The 20,207-nt window shown below is 41.7% G+C and overlaps 1 protein-coding gene across 2 annotated transcripts in view; it reads right to left on the reverse strand.

Moving 5' to 3' along the window:
• The window catches only part of LOC118317354 (ephrin type-B receptor 2-like), a 48,979-nt gene extending 42,033 nt beyond the window's left edge, over positions 1–6,946 (reverse strand). For both annotated transcript variants that reach the window (XM_035645977.2, XM_035645978.2), the window contains exons 1-2: positions 6,817–6,946; positions 5,244–5,552 (exon numbers count right to left, since the gene is read on the reverse strand). In XM_035645977.2, the coding sequence (XP_035501870.1) occupies positions 5,244–5,346 (103 nt within the window). In that variant the 5' untranslated portion in view covers positions 5,347–5,552; positions 6,817–6,946. The remainder of the gene's footprint in view (positions 1–5,243; positions 5,553–6,816) is intronic.
• Positions 6,947–20,207: the final 13,261 nt, after the last annotated feature.

Below are 20,207 nucleotides of genomic sequence, written 5' to 3' on the forward strand. Positions count from 1 at the left end.
GATGGTAGCTTCCAGCTCTCCCAAAAATTAAACCAGATTTACATCCGCGAGATCTAGATTATTTTTTTGGCTCCACACCAAATTGCACACACTCATAATCAGTCCACTAAGTCTAGCAGATTTTTGCCACATTTTTTTACCATATCTCACAATGTTAAAGAAAGCAATGAAAATGAGCTAAGCAGCGAGGAAAGTACCACTTTGAGTACCGTAAACAGCCTCCTCATACTTCACCACATCGACCTCGTCCTCCTCTAACTCTAACCCTATTACTTTTATTAGCCTTCCTTGTTGTCCAACAAGGGAAAAAAATGTTTTCACGTGTTAATGTGACAAAGAGACCAACATTTACAGTTTTACTAAACATGTGCTATTAAATTGCAAGTGTAGGTGTAGAATGTGAATTCAGTTAAGCACACAGGGGCAGCTATGGCTCTGGAAATAGAGCGGGTCATACACCAATCAGCCGTTTGGTGGTCTGACTCCCAGCTCCTCTATCAGACATCTATGAAGCCAGATGTTGGGGCAGGACTTCAGAGGACCCAGCTCACCCTGCCCATCATCTAACTGCCAGGGGGGATAGAAATGAGAATAGAAATGTTTAAGCTATGTAAAGCGCTGGAAGGTGAACAGTCTAAAGTGCGATAGAATGATGAAATCCGAAATGGACCCTCCATCGCGTCCGTGATACAACAAAAGACATTGAACGGGACTTCACTCTTTGGTGTCCTTTTTGTTGTGTACGTGTATCGGTGGTCTGCCAGTCAAGTGCTGAGCTGTGCAGTGTGTGTGAACCTCACTCACCGGCGCCTTGCCAGCGACAGTCACTAGTGCCCATGGGTTTAAGTCTCCTTGCTAGCCCATCTGTCTCTCATACCGGAGGTCATGAGTTCAAGGCCACCTTGTGACGCACGATCGCACCCTGCACACACACCACAACACTGAAACACAGCTTCTTCCCCAAACCTATAAAGGTGAACACTACCTAACCCCACCAATCCACTCACACCACAACATACACAGAACAGGTCAACCTTCACCCACCCAACCTTCACCCACTGCCTGTTGTCACTGGCTTGTTGTTGATGTTGATACTGTTGTTAGTTATGTATCTAATTATTTTATTTATTTACATGGATGGGATAGTAGAAGGTAAGTAAGTTACATTTTTTTTTTTCACAGGCAGATGTCACAAAGTGCTTTACAAAGGTAAGTCAAAGGCAAAAACAGAGAAGAAACAATATATCAAGAAAACAAAAGAAAAACAACAGTGCACAGTTTAAGCCTAAGCGTCTGGTTGACCTCGCAGATAGTTCCATAGTTTAGGAGCTACAGTTTCAAAGACTCGATTGCCCCGGGTCTTAAGGCAGGTGCGTGGTACGGACAGTAGATTTAGCATGTTTGATCTGAGAGGGCGACCTGTGGAGTATGGGTGAAGTAGTTCAGTCACGTATGCAGGAACCTGACCATGTAGTGCTCTGTGGGTGAGAGTGAGAATCTTGAATGGGATCCTGTATGCAACAGGGAGCCAGTGAAGAAATTTGAGTATGGGGGAAATGTGTGACAGTCTATTTGAACTAGTGAGTAGCCTTGTGGCAGCATTCTGAATTGACTAAAAATGGTCTAGTGAGGACATGCTTAGTGAGGAGAAAAGTGCATAACAGTAATCAATGCGTGATGACATAAAGGCATGTATGAGCATCTCAAGTTCAACGGTTGAAACTACAGATCTTAGTTTTCTGTTATTTCTCAGGTGGAAAAAGCTAGATCTGGTCAGTTGTTTAACATGGGTGTCAAACGGCGACGATTGGTCAAATATTACCCCTAAACTACACAGGTGGGGGTGGACAGCAGAAGAGAGGCCCAATACATTGCATGATTGTGGGGACAACCAACCAGAACATCTGTCTTTTCAGCATTGAGTTGTAGGAAATTATTTGCCAACCATTCCCTAATGGCATTAAGACAGTCGAGGAGCCTAGACAACTTAAAAACCTCAGTGGGTTTAAATGACAGGCGAAGTTGAATGTCGTCCGCATGACACTGGTAAGTGATGTTAAAACTGTTTATGACCTGTCCTAATGGGAGCAAATATACTGAGAATAACAAGGCCCCTAGGACTGAGCCCTGCGGGACCACACAGGACAGTGGGGAATGATTAGACACAATTTCGCCAATAGAGACTGTAAAATTACTATCAGTGAGAATGAAAAGCATTCACTACTATTCCTGATATACCCACCCAGTCACGTAACCTCTTAATCAGAATGTGATGGTCAACTGTGTTGAACGCAGAGCTGAGGTCAAGGAGTACCAACAGAGAACAATCACCTACATCTGAGGACATTAAGGACATCCTTGAGGTGCAGGCGATGCACTTCTGTCCTGCGGCACTTCCGTCTCAAGCTGCAGACAGCATCGGTCATCTGGGGAAGTGTTGCAGATAGCTCTAGTCCTAACTTTTAAGGGCGCCACTAAGTCCAGCAACATGGAGCAATGCTAATTCAAAGACTGTGTTAAAAACTCCTCATCATTGGGGTTTGTATTAAAATCACAGAGAAAGTGCTCTGAAAAGTGTTCGTCTGTATTCTCAGTAATGATGCGGGAACACACCGTTCTTTTAGGACACAGAGTCAGCATAAACAGAGAGATCAAAGAAAATAGATTTGTGATCAATGATCAGTAGGTCCTGTCATTGGATATGGTCAATATCTAAGCCTAGGGAGACTGTAAAATAAATTGCCCCTTTGGGATTAATAAAGTACTCTGGTTCTGAATCTGACTTTACTCTTTATCGTGCAACCACTGAACAATCCTGCTAGTTTTCATTTGCTGCTGTTTATTTATTGTTCATTTGCACACTGTCCACTGAAAAATGTCTTAATAAATATGTAGCTCTAGTGTAAGTTCAGTCAGGAAGACGATTCTCACTCTTGCTTCTGCGTAGTTTTAATTTTCGTTCATCCTGCCTTTCCTCCTCTCACTCATGTGCACTACTGGCCTCATGCCGTCTTCCCTGGGCTGCCATGGTAGCCATCAACTGTCTTGTTAGCCTATCATCTCGCTGCTGTCTTTTTAAATGTGTCTTTTCTCCCTGCTTCAGTTCTCTCATGCTGCTGTTACACGCACCCTCCACCTCCCGCTCACCACCTTCACAGCATGAACACATCCCTGCGAGTCAATCAAACAACATCAACACCAGGGTCTGGACTCCCTGGGGGAACTTATTCTGCCCTCGACTACAATAAGTCCCCATTGAGTCCAAGTGCCAAAGACTCTATCAAGACTTATCATCACATATCATCATTCTGTTAAATCTGTAATGAATAATTATTCTTCATCCACTTGTCTCTCCTGATATGAATGTATTAGGGATGCCCCGACACTGATCAAGGCAGTTTTAACTGATCTGGATCCGCTTTAATGAGTACGAATGTGGGCCCGATCTTTTGTTTCACGTCAGCTGCAGAAGGTCTGGTTGCAGACCGCTGCCACTATACCCGAAACACGTGACTATGATAATCAACACCGCGAGCATAAAAAACATACTTACGAGTGAGCATTTCTGCTCCGCACGCGCAGGGCTGAACCCGTGAGAAAACGTTCTAACCCCCCACAGTGATTCATTAGCACTGGAGCAGCCTGCCATATCCTCTGATAATCACAAAGTAACAATTTGGATTCCAATCTAAGAGACACTGTGAAAACAAAGTATTACTATTGAAAATAAGATAAATACATGCAGTTCAGTGCACTGCCCGCAGTGCTGTTTATTAATTTTATTTGTTTAATGATGAGTACTTCACTTACAATGATTTAACTCTAAATAATCCAAGTTGTGCTCAGTGTTTAGTATGAAATTATTATGTTTGCTGACTGATTCTTACATTTCTACATTTTGTAAATGAGTCTAAATTAGTCAGTTTCCTATGTAATAACACTGTCTCATAAGAGTACTCCAGGAACTTAGTTTTGCTTTTCCATTAGTTTAGCACAGATTACAGAAAGAAGTCCCAACAGCAGCAATAACTCTGCATCCTGCGTTGCCTATTATGAGACTGAAACCTCTCTGCCTGTTAAACACCTACATCACAAATTATACTATATTTATGAAACACTTTTCAAGTCTTAGCGATCACACAAATTGCTCACAGTTGACTTATCGCACGATACATGAATATGAACTCGCAGGAGGCGTAGCAGAACTTTGTTTTCATAATAATAGGATCTCGGCTTGGGTAAGTCAGAGGTCCAATAAACATAAACACAAGAACCAGTATTGGTAGTTTGAGACAAACCACATCCTCTTGTGTCAAAGTCCAGTGTTTTGTTGACCCATCCCCCCTGACTTCCTCCTCTTTAGATTCTTTATAGCACCTGACATCCTCCTATGGTCGCCTCATCGTTCCTCCAACCACTAGAGGTCCCCTAAAAATAAATCATAACTGGGTCATAACAAGTGGCTTGCACAGAAAACCCACGGGCTGGTTTTACAGGACAGTTTCCCTGATGCAAATGTTTTCAGTGCTAAATATTATCAATAAACTGATTCATAGTAAATGTTTCTGGTTGTGCTTTCTGTTTGACATCACTTCCAAAGATTTAAAGACAATACTCAAATCAATCCGATGCGTGTTGTTCAGTCCAGGACACAGGGAAGGTGCGGGATGACAAGAGTCTGAAGGTGCTGCAGCAGTGATACATGAGGATTGACCCGCACTAAGTCAGTCATGTTAGAGAGGTTAAATAACCTGTGTAATTATGTAAGATATTCCAAATAAGGCCTTAATAAACAAATCATCCAAACCGAATCGAGGCTATGCATTGGTGGAAACATCTATGAATGATCTCTATTTTCTATATCTGGTATATCTCACTGTTCTGTCGTGCTAAAATCAAACCATATTTACCCAACTTGTGTTTTCTTCCCTGTTCTGTCGCTTTCATTCATATTCAACTACTGCCAACACGTTATGCCCATTTAAAATAAAGATCTAAATAATGACCCTGATGATTCTATTTAATAGACCATGATGTTGAGCTGATTCGCTTTGCTGGTGTCAGACAAGACATTTGCGCAGAGGGACGCGCACACTCCAGGCCTCCTGCGCCGCCGACCACGGGAACACACCATCGGGTTCTGTGCGTCCTGGACCACCGATGGAGCGATGGAGCGCTGCTCCGCATCTCTCTCTCTCTCTCTCACACACACACACACACACACAGGCTGGACGCCGGCTCACCTTCCACAGCCCATACCGCCGGCAGTATCCACAGCAACAATAAACCATCCATATTCGTTCCAGAAATCCGACTGTCGAAAGTCAACAAGGACTGAGGATTCATTCAGAGCTGCACACCATCATCTTCATCCTCATCATCATCCTCCGCCGCCTCCTCGTCGTCGTCGTCGTCAGCAGCAGTAGAGGGATAAAGCCTGAGGAGCTGATGTTCGGGCCAGTCTGGGCGAAACCAAAAGGATGGGGGCGACGAAAATGAAAACGGCTCACACCAAACCTCCGACTGAGTGTGGAAACACACCACAACTAGTCCTGGTATGGGAAAAGAAGAAGAAGAAGAGTTTAGTTCATGAGCTGTTGGTGTAGGAGGAGTTGTAGGTCAGAGCAGTTAGTTATTTATTTCCACTGATCCAGTCAAATAATTATTGACTATACTGTACTCTCTAATTCAACACAACTACATTTCATCTAGAAATGTTGTCCTTTGTATTTGACTACATTTATTTTACAGCTTGTGACTGGTCACTTTTCAGATTGAGGTTTTACACAAAAAAAAACAACATATAAGCTTATAAATGACAATATTGTGAAAGACTAAATCAGTAATTTTCAACATATTTGACATTTGGGACCCTGGAGATAAAAGTTCCAAAGTTACATTTCTTCTCAGATCGGCTAGTTTCATGGAAATAATAGTTTGAGGTCCAAAGGGATGAAATTATTCAATGTTACACTGAAAATTATTTAATTTTTTGGAACAACAGCCTACTTTGCACTGTACCCATTATTGTATATGGTATTTGTTGTTGCATGTAGAATGTGAGTATTATATATAGTATTTATGTTTTAGATTATGTTCCTTAGATTTTGTCTTCTATTCTCATTTCAATCTATTACATTTTCCCCCTTGTGCTGCTACTCTTCTGAGTGTCAAAATAAAATGTCCCTATGGAGGATCAATATAGATACATGTTACCATATCGCAATGTCATTTTTTGCCCTAAAATAGGGGTTTCAAAATCATTTTGATGGTAGACAAAGGGAGAATGGTATCTCTGTCATTGCCACAGTGCTCCTGGTGAACTACTGCATGTTCAACTGTATACACAAAGCCACAAGAAAAAGCAAGCTTGTTCAGTATGGACATCACAGCAGAGTTGGCAAAAAAAAATCAAAGAGGAATCGAAGAAAGGGAAAGGGATAAGAGGAAAGAGATCAAGTAAAAAAACAGGCAGCAGGCTGTGTCCTCATGGGTGTGATCTCTGTCTCCCTCCTCCCGCGGAGTGTAAGGTCTGGACTGGTGAAACCCTCCATGCATGGTGAGGAGCTTCCTTGTCTGGTTATCAGTGGCCTCTATAACTTAATGTAACACTGCTGAGCATAAAACTGTTTAACCTTGTCATTGTATTGACTGGAGTCAATGTATTCACTTATAGTTGTTATGTGTGTAAATAGCTTACTTGTTCGAATCACCCACATGTTCCTAGTGTTACGGTGGATGTAGGAACTGGACCCAAAATGTAGAGGTGCAGAAGAAAAAAACTATTTTAACTGAATAAAATTAAAACAGACTTACTGTGTCCCTATAAAACAAAACCAAAATGCAACTAAAGGTGTCCAGGGGTGTGGGAACAGAAATGTGTAATCTGAGGCATAACTAACACGTAGCAAACACAGGAGCTAAAAACACACAGGTTGGGAGAAAAATCACAGCCGAATCAACTAAAACAAAGGGAAGCACAGAGACTAAATAGACAAAAGGTGGGCGGGGCTAATTGAACACAGGTGAGACACATTAGGAACAGGTGCAGACGATCGCAGAGGCAGGAGACACATGCAAAGTAAAGACACCAACTATAAGAGGAGAACAGGAAGTGCAGAGACACAAGGAAATGGGCTACAAAGTAAAACAGGAAATAGAAATTCAAGCTGAAACAAACAAAGGATAACAAAGGAAACTTGACAAACAGAAAAATCAACGTCCCATAGTGTCAAACAACACCCAAACAGTCTTACAAAAGAGTTCTTAACGTTCATGACACCTAGCACATTCAGTACTAGAGGTGCATGTAACTAAGCTTTTAACCCGGGACCTTTATCCTACACCTGGGGCCTGTACTAGGAACATACCCAGAATGTGTTTTTTGTTTTCTGGCCTAACCTTGACTATCCTGATGACCTGTACTACGAAGCTGGATATCAACTGTCTCCGTCATGAATAAAGTTTTCACTATCATACGAAAAGAAACGCTGATACCTGCAGGTACATTTGGTTTAAGTGACATTTAAAAGTGACATTCTAAAAAGTGAAATGAAATAATATGATCAAACAACTAAAATAGAAAAGAACCACTCTCAATATATATTTTTTAAATCTAAGTCAGCCTAAAAATATCATGTAAATAAGCACAGGGATTTATCAAGTTTATTATTGAGTTATTATTTGCGCCCGTTTGTCTGATGATGATCAAACAAAATATGTATAACTTCAGCTTATTTTCACATTAGTTGGATGTAGCTCTTAGCTGTGGCTCATATATATATGGGGTGTAACGGTTCACAAAATTTACGGTTGTAAATTTACAGTGGTGTCATGGTTCCGTACGTTTTGATACAGCAAAAAAGTAGAAATGCCAAAGACCTTGATTTTTAAATAACCTTATAATGTTAAATGTTTTTTGACTTTGAACAACGCCCTTACTTCTTGGGTGTCTTCTTAGCAGTGTAGAAAAAACAAAAGCAGATATTTTTATAAAAAATGTGTAGCATTGTAGTAGTTATGAACAAACATAAAATAAAGAAAAGTACAAAAGAAACGTGAATGTTTTTTTCAGAGGAGAGATGAGAATGTCCACATTTTCTTTAAGCAGCAGATCTGTTTGATATGACAATGTCACCTGCAGTGGAAGGTACCCTCTCACTAGGGCCCATTGTTTAAAGCCAAGTAACGATGTGCGGTGAGGTAATGTGCCGCAAGCTTTGTAGCTTTTTGTAGCTTTGACGTGCAGCTATCTGCGGTCAGAGCAGACGGCTTCATCGTGCGTCCGGCAGTTGGCTGTCTCTTTGGGCTTTTGTTTTATTATACAAAGCAGGAATCTGCCATTGTAAATGCACCAAACACCGCCGTTATTTGTTTTCCCTGTTTGAATCAGTTGAACGGTGTTCGGCTCCTAAATGTTGCACAGATGGTTTGTAGCGTGTGTTGCTCTGTGGAGGTTGACAATGTTGAGGGAAGCGGTATCAGCAGAGATGAGGAGGTCTTTGAGGACTTTAAGGATAGCGGTTTCTGTGCTATGAAGGGGGCAAAAAACAGATTGGAGGGGTAGATATACCCCTCGAATAGGGTATTGACACGGAGATGGCATTGGAGTTGTGTGGCCACAATGTGTTCCAGGGTTTTAGAAAGGAATGGGAGGTTGGATATTGGGCGGTATTTATTGAGGTAGCAGGAATCAAGACTAGGTGTCTTTAAGATAGGGGTGACAGCAGCAGTTTTAAAGGCAGAGGGCACAGTTCCATGGGACAGTGAGGAGTTGAAGAGGTAAGTGAGGTAGGGGCAGAGGACTGGCAGGCAGAACTTAGGCAGGGGAGTGGGAGGGGGTCAAGGGAGCAAGTAGTTGGTTTGGAAGAGCTGATGACTTTAGAGGTATCAGGAGGGCTAACCGGGTCAAACTGGTAGAGGTGGTAGTGGGGAGGAGGGGTCCGGAGGTCCAGAGAGATGGGGAGAAGAGGGGCCATGGTAGATGCTGGGGGGTCAGATACAGGAGATAATGATTGGTGGATGATGTTGATTTTGTAAGCAAAAAAACAGAGGAATGAGTTGCAGAGATCCGGAGAAGAGATAGGAAGGGTGTTGGTACGAGGCTTTAGGAGGTTGCCCACTGTGAAGAAGAGGGTTCTGGGGTTTTGGCAGGGGTCAATGAAGATGGTGGAAAGGCAGGCAGACTTGGCAGCTATGAGGGCATCTTTATAGGCAGTGAGGTGGAGTTTGTAATCTTCATGGTGGACTGTGAGTGATGTTTTCTTTGTGAGTGAACCAGGGTGAGGAGGTGTTGAAAGAGATTTTTTTTTTTGAGGGGGGCCAGAGTGTTGAGGGAGGTATAGATGGAGTTGAGATGGTTTGTGAGATCATCAGTTGAGATGAGGGTTGAGTCCAGGGGGAGACTGGTGGACAGCAGGTCAGAGAGATGGGTCGATGGATTTTAGATTGCGGAAGGTGATTTCTCTGAGGAGGTGGGCAGTGGGAGAAGAGATGGTGAACCGTATGAGTTTGTGATCAGAAAGGGGAAAGAGCCATGGGTGGAGGTCGAGCACCAGTAGATTTATGGAGCAGGCAAGGTCGCAGATGTGTCTTTTGTCATGGGTGGGGAAGGTGACATGTTGGGTGAGAGTAAAATTGTCCAGTAGAGTGGTGAATCCAATGAGAGCTTGCAGGTGGGGGAGTCCATGTGGATATTTAAGTCACAGAGTAGCAGCAGACGTGGAGAGAGGTATGAGGGTAGTGTGAGGAGCTAAGTGAAATCAGAGAGTGAGGAGGGATTTGGTTTAGGTGGTCGGTAAATGAGGACAACTGTCGTGAAGGAGAGGGCTTTGAAAGTGAGGAATTCTTAGGATGATACTGAGGGGAGGGTGAGTTCTGTGATCCAGTTGTTCTGGTTGAATATAAAGGCGAGGCCACCTCCACGGCGGGAGGGGCGGGTTTGGAGATGTAGTTAAAACCAGGGGGATGCTTTGTTAAGGGAGAATAAGTCATTGGGTTGTTGCCAGGTTTTAGTGAGCAGAAGGAAGTCCAGAATGTTGTCGGGGATTAGTTCATGGAGGGCAGGGGCTTTATTGTTGAGTGTTCGGGTGTTGAGGAGCGCACTTGGCGTAGTGAGAGGGCGGTGGGATTGGGGCAGGCTGGAAAGGTCTGAGGTCGTCCCGTTTAACACTGCAAGGAGGTGCTTGGGAGGAATGTTGGTGCAGTGGAAGAGGGCAGTGAAAGGATTTGTAAATGATTGGACATTGAGTAGATCAATTTAATGTTTGGTGAAGTGGTAAATGCTTTTGGAAGGTGGAGAGCACTGAAGTCCAGTCCAGGTTTTTTATTCCTGCCAGGCGAGTTGCAGCCTGCTGGTGTTTTCAGCCCTATGTGGTCAAGTAGCGGCAGCGCTCTGATGATGCGGCAGAGGTCCGACAGAGCGTGTAGATGACCAGATGGTTGGAATGGTTTTTCAGTGCAGGGAATAAACAAATCTGTGGCAGAGCCTCTGTGCATGATGACTAAAATGCATGATGGGATGGTGAAGTTGTAGAGTTCCAACAGCTGCGAAGTTGAATATTTGAGCATGATGTCGAGTGGAGGGACCGAGAGCTCTGTGTTAGTGGTTAGCTTTGGGCTTGGTGCACAGAGGTGGATGACTGTTGTGAATGCCAGGATTATCTACGGCATGACAGGAGGAGATGAGCATCCACTGGAAATGAGGGGAGACCATGCGGAGTGTATATATACATATATATATATTAGAGACCTGCCCTAAGGCATGTCTCCAATACATATACACAAATAAACAATTCATCATGTAGTGTTAGTCATATTAAAACTATACTATTTGAACATTTTGAACTGAAATGGTCTGAAAAAGTTTGGTTGAAACCAAATTTGAGATTGTACGGGTTGATTAAGTGTATTTAACATCCAGAGCATGATGTCACTAGTCATTAACTTGATCAGAGCTCAGAGGTTTGTCTGTGTTCAGTTGAGATGTGGTATCTCCAGTGGTAGACACTGGATACTTCTACTCAATTCCGAGGAAATTGTCAACTGTGTGATCTGGGAGAGGTTGAAAATTAAACGCACCTCACGTTTTATTGTTTATTGTATCATAACCTAAGATACAGGCTTTTCTATAAAAACTATCTACGGACGGTCTTTTTTGTTTTCTGTCTGATGCGCTTCAATTCCTGCTTACTCACTTTTCTCGCTACCAAAGGTGCAGGAAAGCGCTTTACATATGATCTGGCTGAGGCTGCTGTGTGAAGAAGCGCTCTGAAATCTGATATGCACTTGCATGATTCTTGCTCTTTTTGGGTTATATCTTCATGGTTGAATGCACAGTCGCTTTCCCATCTTAAGTGCTCTTCTCAAAAAGTTAAACAAAGATATGAATCGTTGGGCCTCCTCACCATTGTCGCAGCGTGTTAACCCAATGCCGATTACTTTAAAACTATTACCTTAATACTTGCTATTATTAGGCATGTTACATTCTGAACTAATTCCACTGGTTTGAAGACATGCCAATTGTAGGAAAGCTAGATTTAACTAAACTCTTCGGACTCTACTCTTGGAGTACTTTTTAAAATGACCAATGGTAGTCTTTCTCTGACTTACATACAACTTCAATGCCAGGGTTAATAAAACTGAAAGTGGTACACAGACCTAATGTCACCCCTATTTTAAAGAAACCTGGTCTCGATCCTTCCTCCCTCCATAACTAACGCCCAATCTCCAACCTCCCCTTCCTTTCTAAAACTCTGGAACGCATTGTTGCCACTCAATTACAATCCCATCTCCACGCCAATAAACTCTTTGAGCCCCTTCAATCTGGTTTTCGCCCCCTCCACAGCACAGAAACTGCCCTATTAAAAGTCCTCAATGACCTCCTCACCTCTGCTGACTCCGGTTCCCTCAACATCCTCATCCTTCTCGACCTGAGTGCAGCCTTCGATACCGTGAGCCATGACATCCTACTCACTAGACTCAGAGACCTCGGTATCGAAGGTACTGTACCCAGCTAGCTCCAGTCATACCTCACTAACAGATCGCATTTCATCACTCTCCATAGTCACACCTCTGCTACATCCACAGTCACATAAGGCGTTCCCCAAGGCTCCGTACTCTGTCCCCTCCTCTTCATCACCTACATCCTCCCCCTTGGTCAGATACTCTGCCACTTCAACTTGGACTTACACTGCTATGCCGATGACACCCAGATCTACCTCAGCACCAAATCACCCCCACAATTATTTTATTTCTTTCTTTTTGTACCAGCGCTTTGGGTACATGAAAAACGCTTTATAAATCAAATATATTATTATTATTATTATAATGTCACATTGGCAAAGATTGGTCCGAACATTAACCGTAATGCCAGCCAACAGACTGTCTGAATCCTTCTACCTTCTGGAGAAGTATTTTTAGAGCTTTTTATGAGATGGTTGGAATCCACTTTTTGGTTTAACATCATAGGATTCCCATGCTTTATCGACAAATAAATCCTAGTTGCCATAGCTTTCACTACACTCCTCAGTTAATCCCCCAAATCCTTCTTACTGGCCCTTTAATGTTGTCTAGATAATAATAATAATAATAATAATAATAATAATAATAATAATAATAATAATAGTTAAGTACCAGTGTCAGATCTGGATCCTACAGTCAGTTAAACCTGCAGGATGAGGACAGAGAGGAAAAATATAAAAACTGTACATTTACATTTTTACATTAGTGGACATCACAATACATGTGAACGGTGTGTGATAGGAAAAGCATTGTGTATAGCAGTATGTTGTATGAATATGTGTGAATGGGTTAATGTGACTTGCAATGTAAAACGCTTTGAGTGGGTGATGAGAACAGAATAGCGCTGTATAAATACAGTCCATTTACAGTGAGACACTTAAAATGTGACAAATATAATAATATCAGAGTGGAATAATTTTGGAATGTGATTTGTTTATTCCAAACTTCACAGAGCAAACGATTTTATTAGGATCTATTCATCTCACTATTGAATTAAAATATTATGAATTGTATTATCCTTGAGAAAGGATTAAGCGATTTTACAGTACAAGTCACATTCACCCCATCCAGCACTGCTATCTACAGTGCTTTTTCTGTCACATTCACACACTGCCAGAGGAGCTGTCAGAGGCAATTTAGGGTTAACTGTGTTCACTTGGGGAAACAAGGATCGAACTACCGGCCTTCTGGTTTGTGGACAACTTCGCTACCTCCTGAGCCACAGGGTGAGGGAGAGAGAGTGAGAAAGGGGGTGAGGGAAAGATAAAGTGAATGAGAGAGAAAGAGGGGTAGAGAGAGAGAGAGAGAGAGAGAGAGAGAGAGAGAGAGAGAGAGAGGAAATAGAGCAGAAGAATATGGGCCTGACAAAAAGGAATCCAGCATGCCTTCAGAGAAGTGAGGGCTGGAAAACAACAGATTAAAAGAACCCAGGGCTTGTTCCCATGGAAACCTTTGCCCAGGGAAATGACGTTCAGAATGCAGCAGATTGTAGGTCAGACGAGCTATCAGTGAACCAATCAGACATAATCTGTCTTGACTTGTGGGTCATATTTTGAGCAGTAAAGCTGGAGCCTTTCTGTGGCATTAGAGCAGAGCAGTGTCATTGTAATCACTTGACTCATCCATGGTCCTGGTGTCAACACTGGATAGGCCAGACTCAAGATTCAATTTCATTTTTAAAAAAAATTACAGATTTAGTCACTTGCATATAAATTAATGAATAAATAATCAAGTCATAAAAATGAAACTATTTTCAAAGCGAAATGGGGAGGAATAATTCAGTAGTCTCACAGCCCGAGGAAAGAAACTGCTCTGGTGTTAAAGCAGTGGATCACTTGCCAGATGTCAGCAGGGTGAATGGGCTTTGGATGGGGTGACAACTCACCTCACCAATATCACTGATGCTTGGTAAATGGGTTCTGATGTCCATGTTCTGGATGGTTTTAATCACCTGCTGCAGAGCCGTCCAGTCCTGGGCAGTGAACAGCAAATCATTTCACTCCCTGCAGTTGTATCACCTTTTGTAGGCTTTAAAAATGTTTTTGAATTACTAAATTACTAAAGTTTTGCAACTGCAGAAACATTTAAGAATATGTGTAAAAAAAGGTTTTGTCTGCAGATATAATTTGAACAGATCTAAAAAGTTATGCTGCTGGAAAAATATTGTGTAAATATGTGAAAAGGTTTTGAGCACAGATATAATATGCACATGTCAAATGTTTTTGTAGCTGAAGAAATATTTTTGTCAAGAAACTTAAATTTGTGTGGGAATATTTTCAAAAGTTTCTACGATGCCCCCCCACCCAGAGAAAGAGAGAGAGAGAAGTTTTCCTTAGCACACATGTTATAATAATAATTATAACTAAAAAACGAATACCCACTATGTTTAATCAGGTAGTTTCTGCTTAGTTTATGCTCCTATTATCATAAGTCTACCATGTATTACTGTACATATTTTTTAATATTATGATTTTTGGCAATACATATGCAACACCCCTAGGTTGGATTTGACACTTTGTATGTTCCTGATCTATGGATGAACATCAAATGCTGTGCAAACAGGGCAACACCGTTCAATAAAATCTCAACATCTTAAAAATAAAAGACAATAAAGGACTAAAGGCTTTTCTTGTTCGGGCTCATTTTTGTTGAGCACAGCCTGTGATGAGCTGCTCCTGACAGAGGGCACACACACACACACACACACACACACACACACACTCTCCCACCCATACACTCCCACACACACAACATGCTGGCAGAACACACAGAAACTGCCATTTGGTACCATTATGTGGCACTATGACTTGAGTCTTGAGTCTGGCATGCAGATGTCTTCAGGTCAGGACCCCCATTAAATGTAAAGTTTAGGGCAGACTGGACAATGTGTATTTTGCTACAATAATTCCCTGTTTCATGGCAAAACATAAAAATCATGTATGCCTCCACAGACACAACATTTAATGACAACTCAAATGCTTTCTGATTTAAACTTCCACGGTCATTAAATTAGCCTGACCAAATGTGATGTTGATATCATTAACTATCGAGGAAGAGTTTGCTAAAGTAAAGAGCTCATGGGCTGATTGCCACCAGAAGCTTTGATGGCCATTGCCTGCTTCGGCGTGGATGGTCCACCTTCCGCTCTAGGTCTCTCTCATCTAGACATCTTGGGCTGGAGCAGTTGCTTGGATCCAGCTTGAAGGACCAAAAATTGTGTGAAAGTGTGTTTTGTGGATCCAAAGGTGTGGCAACAATAGCTCCAGGGTGTTGAATCAGGACACTAAAGTTGTGTTCAGGTGAGAGTGCAGACAAAGGAGAGATGCGGAGTCCAGTTCTTGAGTTTAGACTGTTTATCTAGATGCAGTTCAGCATGCCAAATACAAATAATTGCACCTCCAAATCCGTCCACTCTGCACCCGTTTTCATGGGGCCAGGTAGGCGCTTTTTGGACCAGGGGCTCGAAAGGCTCAGGCCACCCGCTCTACGCCATGGTTGAGACGGAGGAGCTCCAGTCCCGAACCTCTGCAACTCGCCCACTGTCCACAGGGAGGCTCCCTCCTTAGGAGTATTGCCCTGTCCAGGTCATTGCCATTGGACACTGTGTACATGAGGTATTCCCATTGGACATCCCGATAAAACCCCCCTTTCAAGTCGAGGTCTTTGACTGGACGAGGCGAGGTATTACCATTGGAGCCATTGGCTACTAATATAACTCTCGTTCCACCCCGAGGTGGAGCCAAGACTTGATCAAGAATCAGCAGCAAGGTTGGCAGGGACCAACATACCACTTGCTATTAATGTTTTTATTTGTTTTTGCTGTCTTGTCTTTTAGTTTGTCAATGATGTCTCTTACATTCTTTCTGTAGTGATGACCTTCAATTTTGAACATCTTTATTATTTCTAATTCTAGTTCTCTCTTTTGTTGCCATTCATTACTTAAATCTTTTGGTTTTTAATCCTTTATACGTAGCTCCATATTCTCACACACAGCCACATGAAAGTTCCTGAATATCATTTAAACTACAGTGGGTATTTTTAGTACATTTCTGGTGGCATCTGCTGGTAAAGTTTCAAACCGCAACCAACTGAGCACCCGTCAGCGGACACTCTATGGTGGCGCACCGCCAATTCCATTTACGGTTTCCCGCAGCAATGGAAATTCAACATGAGTGCGACGTGTTCTGGATCGTTTTCTGCAATGTAATGCTGCATTCCATTATACATCGGAATTCAGACCCCGGAAGTCTGGGTGGTGATTTTTTCCCAACCTCCCAAGTTGCAGTGGAACCGGAACTCAGCACAACCCGAGCACAACATGACGTAGCAAACATGGAGACTTAGACGGTGGTCAGGTTCCCCTAATATAATTATATTTAACTCATTCAAAGTTGACGAGAAAACATTGTTGAAGGTGATTATAAATATATGAACACAAAGTTATGGAAAATATATTAAATTTCTGTGAATAGGTTCTTCTAAATATTACACACTGTAGCTTTAAGTGCTGTGGGTGTTTTATTTCCACAATTGCTACTGGTGTCCAGCTCATTTTGCTGTTGATTATCTTCTAGAGGATTGATTGATTTTCAAATATTTGAACCAATGGAGAATTGAATCATCAGAATTTGTGATGCTACTTATTGTAATCCAAATTAAATTGTTATTTCTAGTTCTGAGTTAGAGATTCAGGATAAAGGGAAAGTAAACTGCAGCTCTGCAGGGCTATTTTTAGATTCTCTCAGACAGTGCACTGGCTGTCTCATCTAACACACACACACACACACACACACACACACACACATCCCGCTCCAGGTTCAGGAACACAGCAACACTAGGCTTAGGTCCAAGTCCACTTCCTTTTGCTCACTGTAGCAGCCTCACCTTTGCTTCCTGAATGTACACTTGACCTTTAACCACCACAGAATACACACACACACGCACCGTTCCAAATGTCCCCACTCACACCAACAGTTTATAGTCATTTAAACACTATTTTACTGAACAAAGGCAGCATCAACTTTCATAACACATTAAAGTGCAACTACACAAAACAGTCTCAGAATTATGCAACATAAATTTCACCATCACTTTTACACAATTCACTCAAACAGCACAACTTTCTCAGTTTTTTAACAAGAGAATATTCAATACCACAAATTAAAACAAGACATAAAGAAACCTAGTTTCAGTCAGTCAGTAAACAATTTTTGAGAAAGTGAAGCTCAGACAGTTCACTTTCCTCATTTTTCTGAACAGCTCCAGTCAAATGAAATTGTCAAATGTAACTAACAGTAGCTATTGTCATATAGTTTTGTAAGATCTATTTCAGCTTGCTTGTGTTGCATTTGAATCATTCTCAGGTCGTGACACTTCTGGTTTGGATTTTTTAATTTTGGGTGGAATGCTAGGTTGTGCTTCTTATCTTTGTGTGTGTTTCTTTGCGGTTTACATTTAACCTCGGCTGTGGACTGAAGATTTCCCATATTTTGCACACTTATCACAAACAACATACACCACAAACAAATATCTCCATAACAAATTCTGCGGTGCCTCTAAACAAAAACAGGGAAACATAGGTGGGAAAGATGGGAACGGAAACAGGTTATCTCTGACAGAACAGGTAGCAATCACAGGAACAAAGAAGAATCCAGGTTGGGGTGAAAATCAACAGACGATCTGACAAAGGGAAGCACAGAGACTAAATAGACACAAAGTGGGCGGGGCAAATAGATCACAGGTGAAACACATTAGGAACAGGTGCAGGCAATCACAGGAAAGGGTTAAGTGAACAGACCACAGACAGGGGAACAGGAAGTGCAGAGACACGAGGAAGGAAACTACAAAGTAAAACAGGAAATCACAAATTCAAGTTATCAACATGAATGTAAATCAAAGCTAAAAACAGAACGTCCAAACAAAACCCAACAGTCTTTCAAAAATGTTCTGTTTAAGTCCAAGTGTTCATGATCCTGGCAGATCATGACACTCAATATTGAGATGATTTCTGGTTCATTACACAGATCAAAAAGTGGTTTCAAGTGCATGATGTCCCAAAAAAAACCTCTCTTCTGGTCAGAGTGATGTATTCAACTCTCCTACTGATCATGTCATCATCAAACAGAGAGAACGGCTCTATATTAACTACTCTGTCTCAACAGGTCCAGGGCAAAGGGCGACCTAAACATTCTATATTTCAGTGCTAGTATTATGATTGTGATTGACTGAATTGAATGAAATGAATTGTTGTTAATCATGAAACTTCTCCATGCTTACCACCTCCACTACACTCTGCTCCTGCTCACTTTGTCCTTAATGGCCATGACCAGTCAAGTTCCACCTCTTGCTTCATAATGTTGGGTACTGTAAATATGGAGGCAACTGCAGCAAACATGTATGTTATTTGTGGCTGCATCTACCACAAGATTTTCTATTTGTCTCTGCACACCCCTTGCTCTTTTGTTTATCAGTTTTGACACCCTTCGTCCTACATTGTACCATACATCAACTTAGTTCTTGATAATGACCGGAGGAGTCAAAATGTTTCTTTAGGTTTCTGCACCAACTATTAAAAATGAGCCTTTCTGTGAATATCCTGCTCATGGAAATTATTTCACACTTCGCCATCACAACTGTGTTTTCCAAGCCCCCAGGGCACAAACACATGAAAAAAATATTAAACTAATCTAATTGTCATGCAACAAACCAAAGCAAAGCTTTCCTGGGTCGGTGCTGTCAGTCTGCACCATTAATATTAAGAAAAAAATTTGTCACTGACTAAATTAAGCTTTTGCACTGATGAAGACAATAGTATTTGAAACCTCAGAGAATATTAAGTAGAAAGGGTAAATGGACTGTATTTATATAGTGCTTTTCTAGTCTTATTGACAACAGCACAAGTCACATTCACCCATTCACACACATTCATACAGCACTGCTGTTTACCGCACATTTTCTGTCACATTCATACACTGTCAGAGGCAATTTTGGGTTAGGTGTCTTCCCCAAGGACACATAGGCATGTGGACTGGGGAAAGCTGGGATCGAAGCGCCGACCTTCGGCTTGGTGGATGACCGACTCTTCATTTACTCATTTATTTGCCAAACTAAATTAATCTACTTTCTATAAGTAAAAGTAAATGGACTCTTGTGCAATTTGGGGTTAAATTTCTTGGCCAAGGACACTTCGACACAACCCGCTCTATCTCTCCTGAGCCAAAGTCCCCCTCTTTGGCTCAGAGAGGGGGACTCTCTGAGCCAAAGAGGGGGAATTTAACCCCAAATTGCACAAGAGAGCTGTATGAATAAGTGTGTGTATGGGTGTATAGGAATTGTAATGGAAAGGTGGCTATGGATCAGGAGATAGAGAGGTTGTCCACAAACCAGAAGGTCGATGGTTCGATCCCCTCTTCCCCCAGGCAGCATGTCCTTGAACAAGGCACGTACAGTAACCCTAAATCTTCCTGCAGTGTATGAATGTGACAATATTCTGAAATGTCGTAGGATTTGGAATTACCCTTTTGTTCAAAGGAAATTGAACTACACCTTTGTGTTTCATATACATCAGAAAAAATGTAACACTCATAGTTTATAATGTAATAAAGAAACATAGGTACATGTTAAAGAACTGAGCCACAAGTATTCTATTTTATTGACCTAAGTAAGAAATAAATAATCAGTGCTGATACAAATGTCATCAATACAGGTTTGAAATGAAACCTTGTGCGTAATCAATAATAAAAAAAAGTCCAGTGGATGAAAAGCCAACACTTGACGTAGATTAGTCAATAACTCTCGTGACCACAGCCTAATGGAGAGGCAGCATGATGTAACAAGGATTGATTTAATTCTACAGTTCCATCTTGTGGTTGGAGAGGTCACTGCATAACTCACCCTGTTAGTGGAGTTCACTCATAAGGTGACCTAACAATGAAACTATTGAAATGATTCCCTTGCAGAACCCATTCTAGGGATACATAGTCTCAGAGTCTATTTGGCAGAATGATATTCAAGATTTTAAAAACTATGTTTAGTCTTTCTTCTATGCAGCCTACCATCAGACCTGTCATTCATATCTGATAAATCATTATAATTTCCACAAATGCCTGATCCTGTCATGTCTAATATAATGATGAAGAGCATTTAGCAGTGGATTTGTGATGTGAGCATAGAATTAACCCCAGAGG

This window comes from Scophthalmus maximus, chromosome 3 (assembly GCF_022379125.1).
Source record: "Scophthalmus maximus strain ysfricsl-2021 chromosome 3, ASM2237912v1, whole genome shotgun sequence".
In the NCBI taxonomy this organism is placed as follows: domain Eukaryota; kingdom Metazoa; phylum Chordata; class Actinopteri; order Pleuronectiformes; family Scophthalmidae; genus Scophthalmus; species Scophthalmus maximus.